General features: G+C 40.5%; 2 protein-coding genes across 2 annotated transcripts in view; one reads left to right on the top strand and one right to left on the bottom strand.

The window, feature by feature from the left end:
• METAP1 (methionyl aminopeptidase 1) overlaps window positions 1-6,017 on the top strand; it is a 55,750-nt gene extending 49,733 nt beyond the window's left edge. The window contains exon 11 of the mRNA XM_006059196.4: window positions 373-6,017. Within this exon, the coding sequence (XP_006059258.1) occupies window positions 373-536 (164 nt within the window). The 3' untranslated portion in view covers window positions 537-6,017. The remainder of the gene's footprint in view (window positions 1-372) is intronic.
• A 5,263-nt stretch (window positions 6,018-11,280) lies between these two features.
• LOC102407124 (alcohol dehydrogenase class-3) lies at window positions 11,281-26,404 on the bottom strand. Its single transcript, XM_006059197.4, has 9 exons — window positions 26,249-26,404; window positions 23,340-23,441; window positions 21,631-21,772; window positions 21,027-21,114; window positions 15,052-15,271; window positions 14,641-14,901; window positions 13,774-13,909; window positions 11,719-11,857; window positions 11,281-11,579 (listed from the first exon to the last, which is right to left on the bottom strand). Exons 1-9 carry the CDS (start codon window positions 26,258-26,260, stop codon window positions 11,555-11,557), a joined length of 1,125 nt encoding a protein of 374 aa, XP_006059259.2. The 5' UTR covers window positions 26,261-26,404; the 3' UTR covers window positions 11,281-11,554.
• Between the last annotated feature and the right edge of the window lie 406 nt (window positions 26,405-26,810).

Here is a 26,810-nt window from a genome sequence, read left to right as displayed (position 1 = left end):
AGTTATATCAGGAGAGAGCTAAATTCTTTAATGCAGTCCTGGGATGAGTGGTAATCAGTACATTTACAAAAAGGAAGCTGAGTGCCTTTATTTTGGAAACAGCATCTTCATTCAGTAGTTGAGAAGTATACAAAACGTGAGGTTGTAAAATTTAAACATTATTATTGCTTCATTGAACTAAAGACCAAAATGAAGTTGGAAAGGCTTTAGCTTAAACAGATGACGTGTACACAGGCATCTTAATAATAAATTGTAAGATTAGTTTTCTGAGCTACCCAAGGATAGAGGGGCACGGGCAAGTACACTTCCCTAGAGTGTACTTAGAAAAAGGACTGAGTGGTAGAATTAAGAGATGGTGTTTGTTCGTTTAAGGCGGATGGCAGGATGAAACCTGGCCAGATGGCTGGACGGCGGTGACAAGAGACGGGAAGCGGTCTGCCCAGTTCGAGCACACCCTGCTGGTCACGGACACTGGCTGTGAGATCCTGACCCGGCGGCTTGATAGCGCGCAGCCTCACTTCATGTCCCAGTTTTAATTTCCCCCAAGACGGCGCATCTCAGTTATACTTTCTGGCTGTACTCCGCATTTTATTGAGAGTACAGAATGGAAGAGGAAATTTTTTTATTACTTGTTTTGTTTTGACTATCGATAAGGAAGGACTACAACATCTGACATGTGTCCTCAAGAACTTGTCTTGGGTCTGAAAAGGTCAAGAAGAATAAAGGAAGCATTTCTCAACTCCCCTCTTCCCCCCGCCTTACACACAAATCTCTGCACCCCTGGTTTTCTTCCTTGCCCTTTGAGCACTTTTACTTAAACCTGCTTCTAGTTGCTTCTGTCACTGCCACCGCTGGGCCAGCACCGCCAGCTGCTTTCCAGGTGAGTGCTGGAGAAGAGAATCCTTGAGACTTCTGCGACATATGTTGCTCCCGATTTTTTTTATTATTATGTATGTGTGGAAGTATATACGTATACATTTTAAATTCCATGTATGTAATTACTGAATACTCTGTGACCTGGAGTTTGTACTGATTCTGCCCTGATGGGGTTCTGTGCTGTCATAAACGGACCCATCGTTTGCAGTGATTGAATTCCCAGCTGGAAATTGGCTTCCTTCCTTGCCCTGCTAATTATTGACGCTTATAATTGTGCATAAGAAAGCACTCGGTCAGTGAGACCCTCCATTGTGGGCTCTGTGTGAGTGAATGTATGGGGCAAAATCCACTTTGGACAAAGGTTATCAGGTTTTTAAAAGTCGAGGTTATGGCAGAAACAGCTGTGCTCCAAACGGAAGCTGGCTGTTGCAGAGAATGACGTTTTTGTAATACATTGCTATTTCAGACCTCTGTTTGGTCATGATGGGAGGAAAAATGCTCCCTTCCCCTCTCTGTCCTACTTCAAGGGCATAACCTTGGAGAGATACTCAGAGAAGGCTGGAGGCTGCCCTGTGGAAGTTGGGGAAGAGACAGTTCTGAAGCCTCTCCAGCAGGGAGCAGAGTCTGGAAGTGCTAACGTCTGGTCAAGCTGGTGGTGGGGCGGAAGGACGTCTCTGGAGGTTGGACAGTTCCCTTGGAGTAGGGATGCGCTGTCTTGGGTGTGCTGAAATCACACTTCTCCTTTACACAGTCGGGAACCTCATTAGAAATGACCTCCGCTGCCCAGCATCTGTGCTCCTTTCAGTAGTTCAGTCCCAAATGGGAGAGTATCCATGAAGACAGATCAAAGTCATTGTCATTGGAGAATACTTGATTACCGGGTATCTGGAAACTGTATGCGAAGATAATTGGATTCCACTGACATGTCACACTTGTAAGAGAACATCTTTCCCAGAGTGCCTCAGACCTTTTTTGCTTTAAAGGAATCACGATAATGTTTTCATTACTTTTTATTATTTTGATGATTTAGTAATGTGGCTGAATCTGGTATAGACTTTTGGGGGTATGTGTGTGAAGTTTTTTATCAAACTGTAATATTTGTGAATGGAATGCCTTGCAATATAAATGTTAATATAATATGTAAAGGGAGATTAAAAAGTTTGATTATTCTGCCACGTGGTCATTAACTTTGCTGCATTTTGTTTGGGATTTTAGAAAGAAGTGGTGGGAATGGAGTGGCTGATTTCACCATTTAAAAAACTCATGACGATTTGAGTAAAAATACTCTTTAATGTTGAATGACTGTATAAAAATTCCAGTCCTGTGTTTAGTTCAGCAGTCTACCAGTAGTATTTGAGATGTAACCATGTTTCTGAGAGTTGTTTAAGACGAAGATTGCCACACCGGTAGTGCAGCGTTTTATGTACTGATCATGGAGTTCGTGGTGTGGGCTTAGTCGGTGTCTACTTTGAGAAAACAAGCTCAAGGAAAAAAATCTTGGTGGGATGGGTTTTTGTTGTTAAAACACCACACTGGTGATGATGCTTTTCTCGGTTTGGGAGATGTAAAAACAGCATGGGACTCTAGTCTAATTGTATATGTCTAATTACAAATGTTTACTAGATTTAGATGAATAAACATCTAGGGTAGTTTTATCATTCTGCCAACTTCTCAAAATGTCAGTGTGTTAACTTTTTCTTTTCTGTATTATCTTTTAAAATATTTTTTTTCCCCTACCAGTTGTTCAGCCCCCTTTTAATTATAATTTAGAAGGGAAACATGTTTGTATTTTATCTTCAGTTTATGGCTTTTGGTGACAAAATGTGTAAAGGTGAATTAGAACCCATTCACCAACAGTTTTATATTACTTGTCACCCTCATGTCTAAATTGATAGGAAGAAGATGTTTAGGAATTTGCCATCTTAGCTTGACTTCTCAGTTTGTCCTGTCTTCGCTCTGGCTTTTCACGGAGTTTGATTAAATTTGAGAGACGGATGTTCCACTTTGCTGAAGCCCCCAAATTGTGTCTGTAAGCTATTTCTGCCCCCTTCCCCGACCCCGCGTTTTTCTAACTTCCAGCTTTTAATTTTGAAGATTTTTCGAATTTACAGAAAGTTGATAGTGCAGCGAAATACCCATATACCCTTTCCTGCATTCAGCAGTTGTTTCTGTGCCTCGTCTCTTGATATAAGAAGCATTTTTCTTTGGAGAGGAATGGCATCGTACTTTATCTGCTGCTGTCGCAGCATCTCTTTTAAAACGTAAGGACATTTCCTACACGATCATTGTCACACCCAAGGAACTGAATATTCAGAGTTGTCTGTATAGTACACATTCACACACCTGAGTCAGCTTTCTCCAGAGTGTTAAATGCAGAGTCCAAACCCATGGCATTCAGTTGTCATCTGTAGGTTTTTTTTTTTTTTTTTTAACTGTAGAACAACCTTTTCCACCATTTTTTGATCTCTTATGAAACTGACACTTGAAGAAGTAGGCTCCCCCCAACTCTGCCCACTTTTTGAGTATCAGCATTAGCTTACTGATTGTTTCTAAAAGTGTTGCTCACTCTAAATGTTCCATGTTTGGCCAGTGGAAGCACCTTTAAGCTTATTTGTGGGTCATTTTGCTCTATGCCTATCAGTCTTTGGGCATGTCCTTGCTTTTCGCCATATCTTCTCAGTTTGTCTTATACTTTTCCTGCCCCAGACTGGGAACTGGCTGCTTCTCCAAGGAGCCCTGGTTTCTCTTCATGAGGAATGGCATTTGGAAATCAAGATCTGGGTACTGCTGGGGTGTTAATTGCTCCTTGGCCCTTTCAGGGAACAGAGCCAGGAACTGCATTTTTTATAAATTCATGTTGATGTATGGCAAAACCCATCACAATATTGTAAAGTAATTATCCTCCAATTAAAAATTAATTAAAAAATAAATCATGAATTCATTCTGATACTTTGATTTCAAATTTAACACTAGTCTTCCTCACCCTTCCCTGTTTCGTATTTGTATTTTCCTTCTCCCATAGTGAGAATTTTGGTTCTGAACAACTCTAATATTTACTTATTTGCTTGATTCTACATGACATGTAAAATAATTTCAGAATTACAACACCAGAATCACTACCAACAATAAACCTAAGTGCAAAATTTGTGGTTGCTCCTATTCTTGGAACATATCTCACTAGGAGGGTACTGGTTTAAAAGTTAATTGAAGTAATTCATTTTGATTCTGCTGTATTCTAAATTTCATAAATCATGTGTGTGCTGCTTGTTGCTAAGTTGTGTCTAACTCTTTGGCAACCCCATGGACTGCAGCTCGCCAGGCTCCTCAGGCTCCTCTGCCCATGGGCTTTCCCAGGCAAGATATTGGAATGGGTAGCCATTTCCTGATCCAGGGATCTTCCTGATCCAGGGATCGAACCTGCATCTCCTGCTTGGCAGACAGATTCTTTACCACTGAGCCACCTGGGAAGCCCATAAACCCATGAGCTATTTTTTAATAATAAATGCAGTGAATCTTGAGGGCAAAACATGCTCTAGAGATGGTGGAGATATTTTAGTGGTCTCAGAGTTGGAAACACTGGAATTGATTGAGATAGTGTGATCTACGATTTTGTCTACATCTGATGGTGTGTGTTCTCTAGCTACCAGAGGAGCAAATTGTACCGCTTGTAATGTGGATGTATAGCCCATTTTCTAATAGACTGGGAAAAAACATCTGGACGTGGTTTAAGGATATGGTTTTACAATACAGGCTGCATTATGCTGATATTCTAGAAGTTATTAACATGTTTTGCTTTATTTAGAAAAATGAACATCTAAAGAAAAGCAGCACAGGCTCCATTTACTGAAATTCTGTGGCCGCACTTAGTCTCAACTCAGAAGGTAGGCAGCCTTCTCCTTACGTCTTTTTCCTGTTGGTGCCAAGTGTTAAAAAAAAAAAAGTCTTGCATTTGGTTATCTTACAAAGGAAAGGCGGGAGTAAGGCGGCCTTGGCGACCTGTTACCTGCTGCTTTTCATTCTGGGGACTTAAGTGAGCAACAGCAGAGCTGTCTGTATATGGTAATTCTATTATATTAAAATATGTGTCAATATTGCCAAAACAATGTGCTAAAAATCAGTTTATGTGGAGCACTCAAGAAGGCCTTCCTGGAAAGATTTTCACTTACCACTTATGTTAAGAGTTCAGAGTATTTTAAATAATCTCTCTTGTGCATGTCAGCCTTTTTCCTGTTGCAGAGCTTTTCTAACTGTTCTTGACTCCTGGGTGCTTGGCCCTTCTACTAGTACTGCAGCCTCCTCATCCCACTTCCAACAACAAACACGTGGCAGTGTTTACTCCCACACACGTGTGGGCACATCTGCATCGTGGTGTCAGAAGCTCACAAGATCAACAAGCAGGACACCAGGGCTGAGTTCTCTAATTTTTTAAACTAGTTGCATGGCTTGGACAAATTTCCATCTCTTTAAGGAGGTATCCTATTTGTGCAATGACACAGAGCTTAGCAACTGTTTTATTCTATATGTAACGTGACTAAATCAAATTCACTTTATTTCAGTACTTGGGTCAGAGGTCAACAGAAAATTTAGAATTTTTTTCAAACTTTACCAGTACATCTGAGCCCTGGGTGGTTCTGAGGAAACAAAATAGACAAGGATAAGAACTGTTAGTATTAAGATGTAGATTTGCAAAAAAAAAAAAGCAACAGGTATTTGAAAGCAAATTTCCACTGTTTCATCTAGATCTGATTCTTGGTCATCAGGACTATTTCAGCCCCTGTCTAGAGTCAGGGTAGTTCTGTGGTGAATCAGCACTCCTTTCCTGAAGGGAGCATGTGCCTATTAGCTCATCTCAGTGAATTCTGTTATGATGTCTGGCTTGATAAAAAATCTGTGTGCAGTAAAAATCAGTAAAAAGCCCATCTCCCCACCCCGCCCACCCCCAAGTAAAAAGCCCATCCCATCTGCTTTGTTCTTATAAAGTTCCACCAAAAGAAATCTGTGTAATGGAGGACTTTGTATGTACTGGTTCACTGTGCCAGTTCACTTCATAAATTGTTTCTTTAAAGATATGATTTTCTTGTTATAGTTCTATGCACTTATTATCTGAGTAACTGTTTAAATATACTTAAATGTTTTCCAAATATGGTTTGTGGTGTATTTTTTCTAAAGGGTATTTGCTGACAAAGAGTCTGATCTTGCATGTTAATTGAAACAAAATTGGTTGAGTAGGTCGTTTTTCCTGAGTCACACAGTATCTCTAGGGCCAAAGAACTGTTAGTTACTCGAAGGCTTTGATCATTAGCCTACTTGGGAGACTGGCAGCCAAGCAGAAGATGTTGTGAAGCATTCTGCACATGTAAAATATGCTCCCTTTTCCCCAGGTCAGCAAAACCTTTGAGAATCACCAGCTACATTTACTTTTGCTTTGAAATGAAAGAAATGGAAGTAGCATTATGTGTAGCCATTTTTAAGTTGTACACACATTAACTGGCTCCACTGTAACAAAGTTTGGATATAATGCAACTTTGTCCCCTCACCTCAAAAACCTCATCATTCCACACATTCTACTTTATATTAGTACCCTGTGCACGTAATAAAAACTTGTTCCAAGTCAGATATGCCTATATATTTTACACCCTATTTTTCACAGTGAACATCCCTAGGTGAGTTAAATAGAAAGCAAGATAGCCCAACATGCTGAAAATGGAAAAGCTGGTAACATTTGAAAAATGCCAAGTATATGAACATTTTCAGTGAGAAACAAAAAGCTGTTAAAAGTTGGTAGTATTGTAAAATTTTAGATCCTTAAAAATTGTTTTTCACTAGCTTTCATAAAATATACAGTGGAGAGATTAGCCATTTGTGGTAATAAAGCAGTTTAAACTTAAAAAAATTCCCAATAATACTTTTAAGGTGGCAGAGTTCTGATTTTGAACAGCCAGGACAGATCTGCTTACATGCACTTAGTGAATGTTTTTTAGCCCTGTGTTGTCTATGTTCTTCCAAAAACTATTTTGTTCCACAATATACATAACAGCCTAGATGCCATCCAAGAGGATGTATTGAAAGAATCTTAACAAGAAATACTTTAAACCTATAGTCCCATGATCCAAGAGTCTTCATGGTGATACTGGTTTCTTCAAAGAGGCAATTGTGCTTTCATCCAGGAAATGCTCATGCCTGTTAAACTGAATTAGCTGGCTCAAGACTGTACACTTCACTGTGACAGAAATGAAAAGTAAACTTCCTAATTGACCAGCTACAAGAATTGCAGTTCCATTATTTTACTATCTTAAAATTGCTTTACTTTCTCATATTGGTGAACGTAAAATGTTTGCCATTCTCATTCATGTATAACTCATGTTATACATGAATGAGTGGAAGAATCTTTTAAAAGAATTATTAGCTCTTCTCCATTATTACCCTCATATGTTCTTTGTTACGGCAATTGCTTAAGGCAGTAAAATATACTTTGTTCCTGGAAGGCTGAGCTAAAACAAACCAGATGAAAGTACATTTCTTAGAGCTGGGGTAGACGCTAGTTTTAATTTCGTCTTCTTCCAGTTTATGCAGGACAATAGGTTAGAGCCCTTTGGGTCCCTACTGAGTCTCTAGCCCTCTGGATAAAATGAGAGAAGCTATACTGCTTTGTCCTTCAAATGCACCAAAGACCCAAAAAGAAGTCCTGACCATAACTGCCATTTTCTATTTTCATTTTGGGAGCAATTAAGCCACATCAATGAGAAGAATAATTAAAACAAAAATCACATGCTTTCAATGCAACCAAAGATATGTATATCAATGTCCTGATATGAAAACAGTCTTAAGATATATGTGGAAAAAATAAAAAGGCACAGAATAGTGTTAATTAGTATTCATTTGTATAAATTATATGTATACATGTTATTTCATTCATAGAAACTTCTGGGAAGATACATAAACTTATCGGTGGTCACCAATTTTGGGGGAGAGGGGGAAGTTTAACTTTTCTTTCCCATGTAATTTTCTCTATTTGAATGTTCTAACTCTTGCATGTATTGCCCTCATGTATTTATTTTTGTGTTAATGGATTACTGGGATGTTAAGACTATGCACCATTTTGGTTTGCTGCTTTATTCTGCTCAGGGTAAAGAAGCCTAAATGCTACTTAACAACAGCACCAGGAAAACACTGATAGGTTTGACCATACTAAAATAAAAATTTAAAAATATAGAATATATTAAAAATACAAAACTTGCAAAGGATTGGCATCTAGAATAAAGAAGTCTTAAAAAGAACGTGAGCTGCGTTAAGTCCTGAGACCAGGTGGGTGTGTGATCTCACCTAAATGACTGTGGAGTCAAGTCCCAGTCAGAGTTGCACGATTTCAGATATTTTGTACAGCACAGGGAAATATAGCCATTGTCTGTAATAACTTTTAGTGGAATGTAATCTAAGTCAGAGAAAGGCAATTATCTTCTCATGCTTGATGCCTTTACTTCCTTCCAGCCCCCTCCTCTCCTGGGCTTTCTTCTGTGTGCCTTCTACAGAAATGGATCCATCCTCTGCCTGGGTTTCTGCAGTCTGGCACCTCCACTCTGTATTCCCAAGCCTGGCAGGCAAGGAGCAGAGAATCTTCAGGTTAGAGGGGAGGGGAGAAGAATGTTGTCAGTACACTTAGATTTCTTTTTTCACTTTGACCACATAATCTTGTCTTTTCTGAGAGTTGATGAATAAAGGTACTGAAACCATTTACCTCAGATTGGGACTTGAACCCATGTGCTGGGACTCGAACCCAACCAAAACCCTGCTTGGGACTCGAACCCCACTAAAACCTCACTCGGGACTTGAACCTACATAGCTGGAACTCAAACCCAGTAAAAACCCACGGTACCTGGTTTCAGGACCTAATGAAGCTCAGAAGAAAAAAAATACAAATGACCAAAAGAATGAAAGACTTCAGTAATTAAGGGAAATGCAAATTGAAGTCATTTCATACCCATGAGATTTGTAAAAACTGACAACCACTTTGAAGAACACAATTACACTCATCTCAGATGCTAGTAAAGCTCAAAACTCTCCAAGCCAGGCTTCAGCAATACGTGAACCGTGAACTTCCAGATGTTCAAGCTGGTTTTAGAAAAGGCAGAGGAACCAGAGATCAAATTGCCAACATCGAAAAAGCAAGAGAGTTCCAGAAAAACATCTATTTCTGCTTTATTGACTATGCCAAAGCCTTTGAGTGTGTGGATCACAATAAACTGTGGAAAATTCTGAAAGAGATGGGAATACCAGACCACCTGACCTGCCTCTTGAGAAACCTATATGCAGGTCAGGAAGCAACAGTTAGAACTGGACATGGAACAACAGACTGGTTCCAAATAGGAAAAGGAGTACGTCAAGGCTGTATATTGTCACTCTGCTTATTTAACTTAGATGCAGAGTACATCATGAGAAACACTGGGCTGGAAGAAGCACAAGCTGGAATCAAGATTGCTGGGAGAAATATTAATAACCTCAGATATGCAGATGACACCACCGTTATGGCAGAAAGTGAAGAGGAACTAAAGAGCCTCTTGATGAAAGAGGAGAGTGAAAAAGTTGGCTTAAAGCTCAACATTCAGAAAACTAAGATCATGGCATCTGGTCCCATCACTTCATGGGAAATAGATGGGGAAACAATGCAGTGTCAGACTTTATTTTTGGGGCTCCAAAATCACTACAGATGGTGACTGCAGCCATGAAATTAAAAGACGCTTACTCCTTGGAAGGAAAGTTATGACCAAGCTAGACAGCATATTCAAAAGCAGAGACATTACTTTGCCAACAAAGGTCCGTCTAGTCAAGGCTATGGTTTTTCCAGTGGTCATGCATGGATGTGAGAGTTGGACTCGGAAGAAAGCTGAGCACCGAAGAATTGATGCTTTTGAACTGTGGTGTTGGAGAAGACTCTTGAGAGTCCCTTGGACTGCAAGGAGATCAACCAGTCCATTCTGAAGGAGATCAGTCCTGGGTGTTCTTTGGAAGGACTGATGCTAAAGCTGAAACTCCAATACTCCACCTCATGTGAAGAGTTGACTCATTGGAAAAGACCCTGATGCTGGGAGGGATTGGGGGCAGGAGGAGAAGGGGACGACAGAGGATGAGATGGCTGGATGGCATCACTGACTCGATGGGCATGAGTTTGAGTGAACTCTGGGAGTTGGTGATGGACAGGGAGGCCTGGCGTGCTGTGATTCATGGGGTCGCAAAGAGTCGGACACGACTGAGCGACTGAACTGAACTGAACTGAAATTGAAGAACAATTTGACCATTTCTAGTAAGGTTTAAAATGTTATCCTGTGATATACATCTTACGTGACTGACACTGAGCATGATGTACAAGGATGTTCCACCAGTGCTGTCAACAACAGAGAAACAATTTGGGAAACAACTATATGCCACAGTTGGAGACAGATGAATGATGGTAGTTCATATAGGCGACTACTACTGCACAGTACTCAGTGAATGGGAGCATCATATACAACAGGGATTAATCACACAGTAATGAGTGGAAAAGCCGCAGAATAAGATAGCATCTGGTTTAACATGTATGACAACATGAAGACTGGCAGGTGTACAGATATGTATAGTAAAAGTATGGCAACCTGGGTGAGAGTGATAAACACGATCCTGGGTGCTGACTATACCACAGGAGAGGAAAGGCAATGTGGTCTGGAAGAGTAAAATGTTAGGATTTGACAAAATAAGTGCTTCAGTTTGGATATTCAGTAAGTAAGTGTTTTCCATATACTTGAAATAAGTTCACAGAGGGATCAACAACACAAAACTACCTACTTAAAAGGTAGTTTCAGTGACAAATTCTAGTGCTCCATATGGGCCAGATGCCATACCAGGAACTGGGAATCTAAGTTTGATCAGTGCATGGTACCTGCCCTCAAGAAGATAATCTTCAATGCCCCTCGTGGTCCAGTGGTTAAGAATCCACCTGCCAATGCAGGGGACATGGGTTCTATCCCTGGTCCGGGAAGATTCAACATGCCTTGGGGCAAATAAGCTCGCACGCTCTATAGAGCCCACGTGTTGCAACTCCTGAGCCGAAGCACCCTAGAGCCTGTGCTCTGCAACAATGAGAAGCCCATGCACCACAACTAGAGAAAGCTGGTGCAGTAACAAAGACCCAGTGCAGCCAAAAAAAAAAAGATAATCTCACCGAAGCAGATTTCAGTTGACTGGTGAAATCTGTTCTTTAATAATGGGTCTGAGATCCTTAAAAGTTACAAGAAAGTTACCAATGACAGTGAAGACAGCGACATACACTCACCACTGCCTTGCCTTCTCCGTCTTTCCTTTAAAGAATGAAGATGACAGGGAGAGAAATCATGAGAATGAATTCAGCATAAAACAGGTGACAACTCCCACACATACACAGGCATTCCTTTTATTATGTTAGAAATATTCTTTAATAAGCTAGCAATTATTTATGTGAAGAAGAGACCAGAAAACAGATTTATGACAGTATTAGCCTTATCCTTAATTAGACATGTAGGAATTTACACACTAAACATTATTGCTTAGAGTAGGTTAATGAAGATCTAAGAATCTGTGAACTTGAAAGAGCTCCTTTCTGCTTGTGTGGCTGCTCCAATCAGACCCCAAGACTTAGTTACAAGGATGGACGAATTCTCCTCTTTTGAACTTAAAGCTTTACAACCGTTCGGATGCTGTAAGAGAAGAAAACAATCAACAAAGGTTCAGAATCCTTTAACACCACTAAAACACTTTTTTTAAAAGATACTTCTTCCTCCGTAAGCCCCAAATCATTACCACAGTCTATACTACACAGCTAAAGAGAAAGCTTACCTCTTTCCGGCATGCATCAGATCAAAGGCTTCATTAATTTGGTCAAAAGGCAGACTGTGAGTCACAAACTCATCAACTTTTATCTTTTTGGACATATATTCAGACACCAACTTTGGGACACTTTCTACACTCTTCCATCCTAAAGGAAATCATACATCTATTCATTACTTTTTCCAACAAATCTCTATAGTATGCTTATTACTTAGGTGACAAAGACATCTAAGAGAATGAATTTTTTCATGAATTAAAGAGAATTGAAAAACTTCAAAATCAGCCTAGAGAGGAGGAAGAATTTAATACACATCTTTAGTTAAGAAAAAAACAGATGCCTTTTGAGCACTTTTCTTTTTTCTGTTAAGAGTTACTAAAATCTCATTAAATCTTAATGGAGATTTTAAAACTATAAAGGACAGAACTCTAGAAGTCTCAGAACAAGATTATTTAAATCCACAACAGCAACATTTCTATAATCATGAAATTCAAGGAAGAACAAAATTGATGTGATACATGACTTTAATTCTGTGCTTTTAATTTCAACAACAAAGATAACATCTCAGAATAAAAAACTGTCAACTGAAAAGCAAAGTAGAAGACCTTTACTTATATGTTAAGATTTTAAACAAAGTCAGATCCTTCCATTTTTCACTTGTATTATTAAAAGAAGCAGTAAATGTACAAATAAGCCTTCCCCCTTTTTAAACTAGGGTTTCTTTGGACTATATTTCAAGCTTCTTTTGTGTGTGTGCTAAGTCGCTTCAGTTGTGTCCAACTCTGCAAACCCATGGACTGCTGCCCAACCAGCCTCCTCTGTTCATGGGGTTCTCCAGGCAAGAATACTGGAGTGGGTTGCCATTTCCTTCTCCAAGGGATCTTTCTGACCCTTTTCCAAATCTCCCTCCTTACATCCTCGACAGATTACCTTTTCATGCCAAACTGGTGCCTTTTTTCCCCCTCATTTAAATCTCCTGGTAACAGACAACTACAGCTACCGCTATTCCCTACACCAAAACTTCTATTTACATTGTGAGTCATGTGTTAGCAACACCCATGGGGCCCCAAGGCTCCAGCTTATTTCTCAACAAGCATGTGTTTTGGTGAGGCTTCAGTTAGAAGTGACTTCCAACCCCCCTGGCTCAGTCTCCCAGACGTTTTTAGAACGTTGTCAAATGCGCTGCGGCTGTGGTTCCACAGGCCTGTTCTAATGCTCTCAAGTGGGGCATACTAGCGTCCAGGCCTTGGAAAAGAGGGTTTAGTCGGCTTGACCTTTTCCTTGACAAATTATGTAGTATAAAGAAGGAAAACTTAGGCCAAACCCCTCATTTTTCATACTTCCCCAATTTTCTGGCCTTGAAAAAAAAAACGTGGCATGATGTGAGGCAGGGAATGAGACACTTTGTTAGACGCAGTTCATTTCATTTGAAACTCATGCTATGTAATACTTTTTCCTTAGAATTGTAAGGATATATTTTTAAAAAATCTATTAAAAACTTAAGGTTTCCTTCATTCACAATAGTTGGGATATATAAACATGTTTTGATGTCTTTTCTCTTCCCTAGCTGAGCGACCCTAAGAAAGAGAAACTATTACTTAGCATTCTCCTGGTAGTTGGCAATCCCAGGTAACCACATACTTTTAGGAACACTCAAGGGAAAAACGATCAGTCTGGCAGCTTTTCCATTTTGTTATAAGGCTCTGTCTAACTTAAAGTTTTACTCAGACTGGTTACTGCTGAAATCAGTACTGTTTAGAGAGAAACATGATCACATCCAGGGATCACTGCACTCTCTTGGAAAATGAGTAAAAAAATGCCAGTAACCTATATAAGTCTACCAGATGACACAAGGTGGCTGGCCTGGTTTATCCTGTATCCAGCTTCTGACCTAGCCCCAACTATTTCATTAATGGAATATTAGTATTTTTTTTCAGGGTATAAAAAGTAGCCTTGTGTTTCAGAAGAAGCTGAGCACCTCCCCAGTCCCCAGGGTTAGTACTCATTGGGATTACAATTCTGCTAAAGGAAATAACAGAAGAAAATGTCCTCATCCATCAAATTACCTCCAAAGGCAGTGCCTTTCCACGTGCGGCCTGTGACTAGCTGGAACGGACGAGTGGCGATTTCTTCACCAGAGGCAGCTACTCCCACTACCACACTGATGCCCCAGCCTTTGTGGCAGGCCTCCAGTGCTGCTCTCTGCAGACAAACCACAGAAGTCAGTGCATTTTGCTAAGAATATCTACTTCTCCAGAAACTTCTGGGGGACAGGGTAGTGGTACAGAGAACTTTTTTAGAAAAGTGGCAACAAAATGATCCAAGTATTTATTAAGTTGTTTAATTTTATTGAACAATTTTAACAGGTACTTTTAAAAGAATTTGCTAATTTGGCTAAATATTAACACAAATTGAAAGAATTTAAAGCTTTTATTTGTTGTCTACTTTAAAAAGGAAGTCTTAGCATGAAATTCTAAAGACCTTAATAAAGGCAGCAGCAGAGAAGTAACAGTAATACTTCTGCTGAGTGTCTACTCTGTCAAGTACATACCTATAATACCTATACCTAATTACTATCTGCATTTTACACTTGAAACAGATTTAGAGAAGTAGTTGCTCAAGGTTACTGAGTCACTATGTGGATATGTATCATAGCCCATGTTCTCTATAACTGCATCGTTTTGCCTTTTCATTTAATGAAACGCACTTTAAGATACAGCAGAGACTGAAAGGCAAAATAACATTTTCCTTCATCTTTCCCTTGTATAGTTCAATAGTTATTTTTCCCTTCTTTCAGCAACCATTCTTATCCGAGAATTTAAGATTTCTCCTTTGCAAAACAAAACAATATTTTATCTTAATAAAGGAAATTACATTTAAAAAGGCAGTTACACACACACACAAGCACATGGAATGAAACCAGGAATACTCACCATGACTTTCACATTACCAATACACTCAAAGGAATAGTCAACTCCCCCGTCAGTCATCTCAATGAGCACTTCCTGGATCGGTTTACTGAAGTCCTGGGGGTTAATACACTCAGAGGCCCCGAACTCCTTGGCTCTTGTGAATTTATCCTTATTGATGTCCACACCAATGATCCGGGTTGCACCAGCCACCTTACAGCCCATGATAACTGCCAATCCAACTCCTCCCAGGCCAAAGACAGCACAAGTAGAGCCAGGCTCCACCTAACATTAAATACAGCCTATAAGGTACTCATTCTGTAAGAGTCAGCAAAATCATTAGTTTTCTTACAGGTTGGGCCAAGTTCACTACTTCAGCAAAGCTTTGCTGTATGAAGTTAGAAGGTGGAATCTAAAACCCAGGCCAACACTTACCTTGGCAGCATTCAAAGCAGCACCATAGCCAGTTGAAATGCCACAACCCAGAAGGCAAACTTTGTCCAAAGGTGCTAAAGGATCAATTTTAGCAACAGAAATGTCAGCCACAACTGTGTATTCAGAAAATGTGCTGGTTCCCATGTAATGTAAAATTGTCTTTCCTTTACAAGTAAATCTGCTAGTGCCATCTGGCATTAATCCTTTTCCTTGAGTGACTCTAAAGAAAAAGAAATCAATGTTTTAAAATGATGACCAGTAAATAGTTAGAAGACTGTGCTAAGACCAAAACTCTAATTTCTAATGTATTCATTAATCAATTTAGCACCTTTCACCAATTCCTGATTAGGAAAACTTTTAAAAGAATTATAATCTTACGAATCTTTTCCAACATTCAATATCCCTCTAGATTTCCTGTCAAGAGTACTGAAATAATTTTAACAGGTACAACTTATGGATCACATAAAATGATTTTAAAATTCCATCATGTGACCTATATGTGAGACAGCAAAAGACACACAGATGTAAAGAACAGTCTTTTGGACTCTGTGAGAGAAGGTGAGGGTGGGATGATTTCAGAGGGTAGTGCTGAAACATGTATATTATCACATGTGAAGCGGATCGCTAGTCCAGGTTCTACGCATGAGACATTGTGTTCAGGGCTGGTGCCCTGGGATGACCCTGGGGGATGGGATGGGGAGGGAGGTGGAAGAGAGGTTCTGAATGGGGAACACTTGTGCGCCTGAGGCTGATTCATGTTGATGTATGGCAAAAACCACTACAATACTGTAAAGTAATCAGTCTCCAATTAAAATACATTAATTTTTTAAAAAAGAAAAAAAAATTCCATCATGAAACTGTGAGCAAATATAACTTCAAAAAGCATTAAGCCAAAACAGCATCCACACAGCAGAGATTACAAGCAACTAAATAGATGGGGAAACAGTAGAAACAGTGGCTGACTTTATTTTTCTGAGCTCCAAAATCACTGCAGATGGTGATTGCAGCCATGAAATTAAAAAGACACTTACTCCTTGGAAGGAAAGTTATGACTAACCTAGACAACATATTAAAAAGCAGAGACGCTACTTTGCTAACAAAGGTCCGTCTAGTCAAGGCTATGGTTTTTCCAGTGGTCATGTATGGATGTGAGAGTTGGACTATAAAGAAAGCTGAGCACAGAAGAATTGATGCTTTTGAAATCTGGTCTTGGAGAAGACTCTTGAGAGTCCCTTGGACTGCAAGGAGATCCAACCAGTCCATCCTAAAGGAAATCAGTCTTGGGTGTTCATTGGAAGGACTGATGTTGACACTGAAGCTCCAATACTTTGGCCACCTGATGCGAGGAGCTGACTCATTGGAAAAGACCCTGATGCTGGGAAAGATTGAGGGCAGGAGGAGAACGGAATGATGGAGGATGAGATGGTTGGATTGCATCACCAACACAATGGACATGGGTTTGGGTGGACTCAGGGAGTTGGTGAAGGACAGGGAGGCCTGGCGTGCTGCGGATCATGGGGTCGCAAAGAATCAGACAGGACTGACCGACTGAACTGAACCGATCCAGATCAGCACATAAAAGCAGATGTCCAAATTGGTTAATTCAGATTTCTTAGGAGGCCTATTTCAAAGTGTAATAGTCCCCATGGATTCAAGTTATCTTCTCTCTTGCAACGGTTTCAAAATTACTTTTGATATTCTAAATGGTTGATGTAACATCTTGCTTAGGAATATGGGCCCTAAAGACAGACACAATCAATCAGTTCAGTCGCTCAGTCATGTCCAACTCTTTGAGACTCCATGGACTGCAACATGCCAGGCTTCCCTGGCCATCGACAACTCCCGGAGATTACTCAAACTCATGTCCATTGAGTAGGTGATGCCATCCAACCATCTCATCCTCTGTCGTCCCCTTCTCCTTCTGCTTTCAATCTTTCCCAGCATCAGGGTCTTTTCAAATGAGTCAGTTCTTCGCATCAGGTGGCCAAAGTATTGGAGTTTCCGCTTCAACATCAGTACTTCCAATGAACACTCAGGACTGATCTCCTTTAGGATGGACTGGTTGGATCTCCTTGCAGTCCAAGGGACTCTCAAGAGTCTTCTCCAACACCACAGTTCAAAAGCATCAATTCTTCGGTGCTCACCTTTCTTTATAGCCCAACTCTCATGTCCATACATTATTACTGGAAAAACCATAGCCTTGACTAGATGGACCTTTTTTGGCAAAGTAATGTCTCTGCTTCTTAATATGCTGTCTAGGTTGGTCATAACTTTTCTTCCAAGGAGCAAGCGTCTTTTAATCTCATGGCTGCAGTCACCATCTGCAGTGATTTTGGAGCCCCCAAAATAGTCTCTGTTTCCCCATCTATTTGCCATGAAGTGATGGGACCAGATGCCATGATCTTAGTTTTCTGAATGTTGAGTTTTAAGCCAACTTTTTCACTCTCCTCTTTCACTTTCATCAACAGGCTCTTTAAGTTCCTCTTCATTTTCTGCCATAAGGGTGGTATCATCTGCATATCTGAGGCTATTGATATTTTTCCCGGCAATCTTGATTCCAGCTGTGCTTCCTCCAGCCCAGTGTTTCTCATGATGTACTCTGCATCTAAGTTAAATAAGCAGGGTGACAACATACAGCCTTGACGTACTCCTTTTCCTATTTGGAACCAGTCTGTTGTTCCATGTCCAGTTCTAATTGTTGCTTCCTCACCTGCATACAGATTTCTCAAGAGACAGGTCAGGTGGTCTGGTATTCCCATCTCTTGAAGAATTTTCGACAGTTTGTTGTGGTCCACATACTCAAAGGCTTTGGCATAGTCAATAAAGCAGAAATAGATGTTTTTCTGGAACTCTCTTGCTTTCCTGATGATCTAGCGGATGTTGGCAATTTGATCTCTGGTTCCTCTGCCTTTTCTAAATCCAGCTTGAACATCTGGAAGTTCATGGTTCACAGACTGTTGAAGCCTGGCTTGGAGGATTTTGAGCATTACTTTACTAGCGTGTAAGATGAGTGCAATTGTGCGGTCATTTGAGCATTCTTTGGCATTGCCTTTCTTTGGGATTGGAATGAAAACTCACCTTTTCTAGTCCTGTGGCCACTGCTGAGTTTTCCAAATTTGCTGGCATATTCAGCGTAGCACTTTCACACCATCATCTTTTAGGATTTGAAACAGCTCAACTGGAATTCCATCATCTCCACTAGCTTTGTTCATAGTGATGCTTCCTAAGGCCCACTTGAGTTTGCATTCTAGGATGTCTGGCTCTAGGTGAGTGATCACACCATCATGATTATCTGAGTCATGAAGATCTGTTTTGTATAGTTCTTCTGTGTATTCTTGCCACCTCTTTTTAATATCTTCTGCTTCTGTTAGGTCCTTACCATTTCTGTCCTTTACTGAGCCCATCTTTGCATGAAATGTTTCCTTGGTATCTCCTATTTTCTTGAAGAAATCTCTGCTGCTGCTGCTAAGTTGCTTCAGTCGTGTCCAACTCTGTGCGACCCCATAGACGGCAGCCACCAGGCTCCCCTGTCCCTGGGATTATCCAGGCAAGAACACTGGAGTGGGTTGCCATTTCCTTCTCCAATGCATGAAAGTGAAAAGTAAAAGTGAAGTCGCTCAGTAGTCTTTCCCATTCTATTGTTTTCCTGTATTTCTTTGCACCAATCACTAAGGAAGGCTTTCTTATCTCTCCTTGCTATTCCTTGGAACTCTGCATTCGAATGGGTATATCTTTCCTTTTCTCTTTGCCTTTCACTTCTCTTTTATTCACAGCTATTTGTAAGGCCTCCTCAGACAACATTTTGCCTTTCTGCATTTCTTTTCCTTGGGGATGGTCTTGATCCCTGTCTCCTGTACAGCGTCAGGAACCTCCGTCTATAGTTCTTCAGGCACCCTATCAGATCTAATCCCTTAAATCTATTTCTCACTTCCCCTGTATAATCGTTAGGGATTTGATTTAGGTCATATCTGAATGGTCTAGTGGTTTTCCATACTTTCTTCAATTTAAGCCTGAATTTGGCAATAAGGAGTTCATGGTCTGTGCCACAGTCAGCTCCCAGTCTTATTTTTGCTGACTGTTTCATTCTGTACTCCAAGGCCAAATTTGCCTGTTAATCCAGGTATTTCTTGACTCCCTACTTTTGCATTCCAGTCCCCTATAATGAAAAGGATATCTTTTTTTGGTGTTAGTTCGAGAAGGTCACACACACTTGTGTTCAAATCCCACGTGGCCCTTGTCAAGTGAATTAACCCCTGTGCCTTCATTCTGTCATTAGAAAATCAGAGAAACCATCTTTCTTAGAGATTACTAAAAAATCAAATGAGAGGTTATGTAAGCATTAGCATTGTGCCTGGCACAGTGCTTAATAAAAAGGTTACTTTTAATAAAAACAAACACTAGAACTTGATGTACACTCTTGGATAAACCTTTGGAATATATATGAATAAAATATATACAGATGAATAAAAAGTCAACTGCCTGTGGATTCAAGAACATTTCCTTTGAGAGAAACATAAATATGACCAGAAACAAACAGATGACAAAGCTCTACCCCAATAACCTTTATATCTTTATGAGAGCAAGTTAAATTTGCATAGCTCTCAATGTCAGAAACTGCTCTGTTTTCAGAAGAGGCTCATGAACAAAAGGTGATATGGGATATATTTTAAGCTTGAAAGAACCTGTCCTTCTAAAAGCTTACAGCCAGCCACAAAAAAGCCTACAACCATTATTCTACTTGGTATGTCAGAAGTCTTTCAGATAGTGTTTGGAATTCCCTTTCAAAATGACTATAGTTATATTTTTTTGGTTCTAGTTTTGTAACTGTGTTCATGTGATAAAATAAATGCAATTTTGTCTTCCAAAAAAAGAAACTAATTTTGTCAATGGCGTTAGAAAACAATGCAAAAACTAACAGATCTCCCAAATATTGCCGGGTGGGAGTATATCCCATGACTCAGCAACTTCAATCCTAGGGAAATACCCAAGAGAAAGTTGCATAGATGTCCATCAAGATATCCATCAAGAGACACACATGGACACTCCAAGTGGCACTAACCATAGCAGGGTCAAAGTGGGGAGCAATGTGAATGTCCATGGGAGAAAGGGTAAACAGAGATATTTGGAATGAAACAAAAGAGAATCAGAGGCATATAGCAGCACGGCCACTTCAACAGACATTATGAATGAAATAAACCAGGCAAAAGAGCACATTCTGCATAATTCTGTTTATATGAAGTTTTACAGTGAAAAATAACAATAGTGGTTACCTTTGAGGGAGGTAGGTGTTGACCTGTAAGGGACATGAAGAACTTTGTAGGCAGCTGGAAGGGTTTTCTATCTTGATCTGAGTGAAGGTTATAACTATTAGGTGTGTATAAGCATAAAAATTCATTGAGCTGTACACTTAGTATTTGTACACTTTAATTACTTCATTATATGTATATTCTACTTCAGTGACAAAAAAGGTGCAAAAGGGGGAAAACAGACACAAGATCTTAAATGCCTCAAAGAAGTTCTTTAAGTGTGTTACCTTGCTACAATAAATAATCACCCTTTCTTTGTCAAAGGGTTATGTTATCTCTTGGAGGCTTCCCCAAACCTTATGAGCTAAGTTTTATTACTTTGGTTTCATGGACAATAAAATGGCTCATAAAAATGCCTTCATTCAATTTCATAACCATGTCCCTCCTTACTACCTATTTTGGCAAATTTACCCTAGTATTATGGAAAGAGAATGGGTTCAGAAAATTACATTATCTCTCCCAACAGCTGATGATGCCTAGCATACCACTTCATTTCCAAGTCTAAATTTTCTCATCTATGAAAATACAGTGATACCAGTGATAATGACAGGTTGCCAAGAAGACAGAATGAAATAATGCACGTAGAATGCTCTGTATAAATTGCCACATAATTACTTATCATGATTAATATTACCTCTTGTTTTAAGAATAAAATAAAAAGACACTAACCTTATCTTCTGGCAAAGGTTTGTTTTAGGATTCAGACAAAATTTGCATTCTCCACATTGGGGGATGTAAAGTGGGATGACAGTATCACCTGGAAAACAAACGCAAGGACACTGTCCTGAATTGGTAGCACCTGATTCTAAACAAATACTTCAGCCCCTACAAATTCCCATTCTTGTCAACTCACACAGCTTTGCAGGTTAACAACTTTAAGGCCTAGAACTTTACCTACATAACATCAGACACTGCCTGACTATGCAAAAAAAACAAAAACAAAAACAAGCTTCAAATTTTTATCTAAATGAAACTTTCAAAACAGTAAGTGGAGAACAAGGAAGTCATGTGCTTCACTATACTGACTTGATGCATCTTCAAAAATTCTTGCTTAATTGGGCAAAAACCATGTCAGATAAGTACCAGTCTCATAATCAGAAAAGAAAAAGCTCTCAAATATTTGTGTTTTCCAGATGAGGAATAAAATCAATCTTGACAACTTACTTAGGCGGTAACTTATTCAAAAATAAACAATGTATAGTGTATCAGAAATATAATTTCATATAAAAATAAGCCAAAATTGTAAAATAAGTGGTTCAAATATCCTCCTTACCTGCCTTCAGCTTAGTAACTCCTTCACCAACACTCTCCACAATTCCAGCACCTTCGTGTCCCAAGATCACTGGATAATTCCCTTCAGGATCAGCCCCACTCAGTGTATAGGCGTCAGTGTGGCAAACTGCAGTGGCAATAATCTAACAGGATATTAAATAGCGTCTGAGTGTATGCACATGCAATTCAGAGTGACACATAGGTCAAAGGAGAGATATTTTTACTTAACAGCATATTTTATTGGTTAGAAGATACACTTCTTTCATATTTTAACCTCTCTAAAATCAGCATGTGCTCATCACTGATGGCATCTTAACAACTGGAATTGGCAGCATTTTCTTAGTGGTACATAAAATTAATGGTACCTTTATAGGCAATGAAACATAGTGTTATCTATTTTCCTTTTTGATACATGTTAGCAGGAGAAGGTAAACCAAGGCATGTTATGAGCACGGTGCTTTCTGCGGGTGTGGAGAGGAACACCACCTGTGTGCAAAAGCAGGTAGAGCCCATCTCACTGCTGGCCTCCTCCTGACTGTTGGGGAATGAGATTTCTAAAAAGGCATATGCCAGCTTGCTTGGTCTGTGGCAAAACTCAAGAGCTTTTATTGGAACCAACTCCCTCTTGAGCAGCCACACAGAATTTCTGCTTAAATAAGCCCTTTATCCCAATTTTTCTGGCTTTCAAGTATCTCTTTTCTTTTCACACTGCCAAAAGCACAGAAAGGAAAAGTCTTGGGAGTATCCGTTTTTCTGCTTCTCACATTTAAACCTGATTACAATGTAACATTCTTAGCTGTTTGTTAGCAGTTTCCCAGGGAAGACTGGTAGCCCTGTACAGCTCATATTAGCACATCCAGGATCAACTTTTTCTTTAGCAGAAAAATCACAATCAGGTTGATTTCTGCAAAGATTTCAGATTCCTGAGCCTGGGTTAAAAGAATCTGAAAAAATTATTTGGCCCTGGCTTCTCGACTTGTTAAATGTGATCCCTGGAAGCATGAGAACTGGAGTGGGATGGGGGAAGTATACTGCAATTCACAGCAAAAAAATGGTTATTTTTTTCTAGAAGGTTCATTTTACTCAATGGTCATTACTTTAAAGCACTGATTTTACATCACAAGTACAGAGTAGAATGTCAGAGTATCCAGCTGGCTGCCTTGTGCGATATGCCTCTCTCCAGGGGTAACTTCACTTTCTTTGCCACAGCAGAGATTAAGAGGTGCTGGAATAATGAATCCCCTGAACCTTGGACTTGTCTGCAAAGGTCAGTACATTTTAAAGCTTTCTAAGCAAGCCTGCTTCACTTGCTTGTTGATCCAGTCAGTTAGGAACCTGTTCCCAAATCTTATTTGAAGTTTCTTCCAATAATCCAAAGAATCTTAAGAATACATCCTAAGTTATGGGATCAGCAGAAAGGGGAACATCCTATAAAGTCACCCTAAACCCAGGCTACAGAAGATCAACTGCACTCATCCACTGATCCATGGAGAAGGCTGTTCAGTGCAACACCAAAGCTAAAAAGAGGAGAGGAGCACTGCAAAAGTGAGAGGGATGGACTGAGAGCCAGGATTCCAAGGCTGGATGACTCTCAGTCCCTTCTCCTTGACGCTGTCCTTGGGGATTTCTCCTCTGTAGACCTCAGAGGACTCATCTATCTAGAGACCTAATTGTAGGCCTTCCCTTCCAGTGCCTTAGATGTTTCATTACCTTAATTCGAACTTCATGAGCCTTTGGGGGTGCCACCTCTACCTCCTCTATAGAAAGAGGCTTCCCAGCCTCCCAGGCAACTGCAGCCTTGCACTTGATAACCTGCAATGGGGGAAAACAGAGCAAGATGCTTATCCTCCTGAACTAATCAGAGCTACTTAGTTAATTTAGATGATGATGAATGCTAATCTTAGACAGTATATCACCGATTCACAATGACACAACTCCAAGTGATATTGAGAATCTCCTGGCATGTGTTTATATAAATAGTACTCATTAAAAAATTTTCATTGAGATGATCACATATGGAAGTTTCATTCAGGAATTCCCTGGCAGTCAGTGGTTAGGACTCAGCACTTTCACTGCTGGGGCCTGGGTCCCTGTTGGGGGAGCGAGGGAGGGGAAAACTCAGATCCCTGCAAGCTGCATGACCAAAAAAAAGCTTCATTCATCAAATATTTAATGACCCTCTACAACGCAAGAGCAGGAGAAGGTTAAGAATACAGGTTCCAAGAGAATCTGATTCAGTAGTCTGGTATAGGGCCCAAGTGCTCTGAATGCTTAAGATGTGTCCAATGAAATTTTTTTGCTCAGGCTGGTGTAAGTAACACTGGTTTGCTGTAAAACTGCACATCGGGAAGTGGTATAAGGAAGAGAATCAGAATGGGGGATCTAAAAAAAAAAAAACCACACCTATCCCTTTCAATTGTGCTATGCAAAACAGTAGCCACCTGCCACATGTAGCTTTTGAGCACTTGAAAAATGGCCAGTTTGAACTGAGATAAGCTGTACCTGTAAAATAATCCCAGGTTTTGAAGACTCACTATTTAAAAAATGCTGATTACATGTTGAGATGGTATTTTGAATATATTGGGTTAAATTTTAATCCAACAATGCCATTTTAATGTGGCTACTAGAAAAGTTAAAATTATATACATGACTCATATTGTATTTCTATAGTATAGTGCACTTTAGAGATTCCAGTTGGTATACTTCTCCTTTACCAGAGAGAATCAAGTGTAATGAGGAAGGTTTTGATTAGCTCACAGAATGATTATGAAACATGTTTATGGAATAAAGGTCGTGCTGAGATTATAGTAGACTTAAAAGCCAATAATTACAAAATGTGTGATTTAAAGGGAGAGGCACAAAGTGCTACAGATTGCAAAATGTGGAGAAAGAGTGAAACAGTGTTAACTTTGGTTGGTGGGTTTGGGAAAGTGTCACTTTTAACTAGGATGAAAGATGAGGAACAGTTACATAGAGATAAAATATCTACATATAGAATGATTGTGAGCTGTGGATATGAAAATGAAGCCCCTAATACAGTCCTTGACAAGGTGCTGCTGCTGCTAAGTCGCTTCAGTCGTGTCCGACTCTGTGCGACCCCATAGACGGCAGCCCATTAGGCTCCCCTGTCCCTGGGATTCTCCAGGCAAGAACACTGGAGTGGGTTGCCATTTCCTTCTCCAATGCATGAAAGTGAAAAGTGAAAGTGAAGTCGCTCAAGTCGTGTCGGACTCTTCGCGACCCCATGGACTGCAGCCTACCAGGCTCCTCCGCCCATGGGATTTTCCAGGCAAGAGTACTGGAGTGGGGTGCCATTGCAGCTTCGCAGAAGTAAGTTAGTAGCCATTAGTAGCAAGAGAACAGAGTGGAGGAAAAGAAGAGCTGACCTATGCAGAGGGATGACTGGCTTGCATAAACTTATGAGGCTGGAAATAATCACTTTTAAAATTAAAATGTAGATATTAAGTGCTGATAAAAAATTTATACACTGCATTAGAAACTTTTTTCACCTCAATGTACCATAAATCCCAAACTCCAAAGGTAAAATTCAAAATACTAACAATGAAATCACATATTCTAAAGATCTAAAGCAACGAGAATAAATAATTCATTCACAATCTAAGCTTTAAATCCCTCCTCCCCACTTTTAAAGCATATCTGAAAGTTTTTAACATTTTCCTTTCAATAACAATTCTAAACAAAACAAAGCCTCACTAAATCCGCAGGCAACTGCCCTACTTCAACATCTGAACTATCACAGGAAAAACAGCTGCCAACTTGTTAAATCTTAAAGGTCGTTTAGACTTTATCATTTCTATTCAAGTTCAAATCTTTCAAGAAAATTTGTTAACTTTGTAAAGCATTAAAACAAACAGCGACGTTTAGATTAATCCTGTTACTCGCATATTTCTGCCTTTACTGGCTAATGTGTATTTCAGGAACTTTTAATAGTATGTTGCACAGGGTGCAACCCCGGCTCACCATCCTTAGTGTGACCACTAATCGCGACTAACCTGTAACTCTCAAGTTTTTTTAATCTAAAATGGGGTACTATCTTGCATAGGTGTTACAAAAGGATTCAAGTAGGGTGTGTATAAAGCTCTGGTGCCCAGGTGCTCCAAAACTTTACGAAGCCTTCCAAAGTACAGTCCTTGGAGGCAGAAAAATAGCTCAATTATGAACTACTATGGTGAAACACAACCTAGGGGTTAGGAGCACGGGCTCTAGCTGCAGCTTTGCTACCTCAAAGTATGATCCACAGCAAGTGATGTAACTTTATGTACGCAAAGCGTGGGGACTCTTAAACCACCTCCCAAATACCAGGATACCGATCCCACCCCGCCCGCACTCTACGGTTCTCCCCACCCCCATCCCGCTTCGTCTGCCCGCGAAGCAGCAGAACCCGGCCACGAAAGGAGCCGAATCAAAGCTTCCTCACTCCCTCCCTGCTGAGCTGCTAGCTCCCCACGGCCGCGTTTCAGCTCCATCAGCCAGAGTCAGGCTCCGGGCCAAGCCCCACGCGCCCCCCACTCCTCTCAAGCCAGCGGCCAGGTTCCGCTCCATGCTTTCCCCCTCTCCCTCTCTTTCTTGGACTCAGCCAGCGTAACAGCTGATTATACCTGGTTCGCCATTTCCTCAGACCGCAGTCAGCGTGAAGCAGATAACTGGAAACAGCCGTGCAGGGTCGGGGATGTGGGCGGGGCATGCGTCCGCCTGCGCCGGGGCGAGCGTGGAGGCGGGGGTTGCGGGGGCTGGAGCGTGGCGGGTGGGGCTTGAGGCCTGGCAAGGCCGGAGCTCTAGTTGATACCAGGTGGTCTCGCGAGAAGTTGGAGTTTGCAGTAGGCTGGAAAGCAGCGGAGGCGGCCGCTCAGTAAGCAACGTAACAGTCTGTAAAGTATCTGTCAGATAGATGAGGGTTTCCCCGTGTAACTGTAGCCCAGGCAGCGTAGATAAAGCTTATAAAGGAGATATGTGGAGGGCGAGGAACCAGGACTTTCACTGGAAGTACGTGAGAAACCGTAAGAGGACTGCACCTTCTGCACAGCTTGTGGGCACGTCTTGAGGGCTCAAGATCAGTGAAAGACAGCTCCGCGGGAGAGTCTCCATCAGCTGAGCTTTGAGAAGGAGGATAAAGGGCTTATTGGGGAAAGTCCCAGTGTCAACTTGGGGGAAAAAAAAAAA

The sequence above is a fragment of the Bubalus bubalis genome, chromosome 7 (assembly GCF_019923935.1).
Source record: "Bubalus bubalis isolate 160015118507 breed Murrah chromosome 7, NDDB_SH_1, whole genome shotgun sequence".
Classification (NCBI taxonomy): Eukaryota; Metazoa; Chordata; class Mammalia; order Artiodactyla; family Bovidae; genus Bubalus; species Bubalus bubalis.
Note: the sequence above shows the minus strand (reverse complement) of the source record. Positions and strands in the feature narration are given on the sequence as shown.

Bases quoted from the DNA above. Each gene is read 5' to 3' on its own strand.
- LOC102407124 (XM_006059197.4), bottom strand. The intron at 15,272-21,026 runs GTTAGTGTCTTT...CTTTTTCTTTAG, and splicing joins AACCTTTGCCAGAAGATAAG to AGTCACTCAAGGAAAAGGAT. The intron at 14,902-15,051 runs GTAAGTGTTGGC...ATTTAATGTTAG, and splicing joins CTGCTTTGAATGCTGCCAAG to GTGGAGCCTGGCTCTACTTG.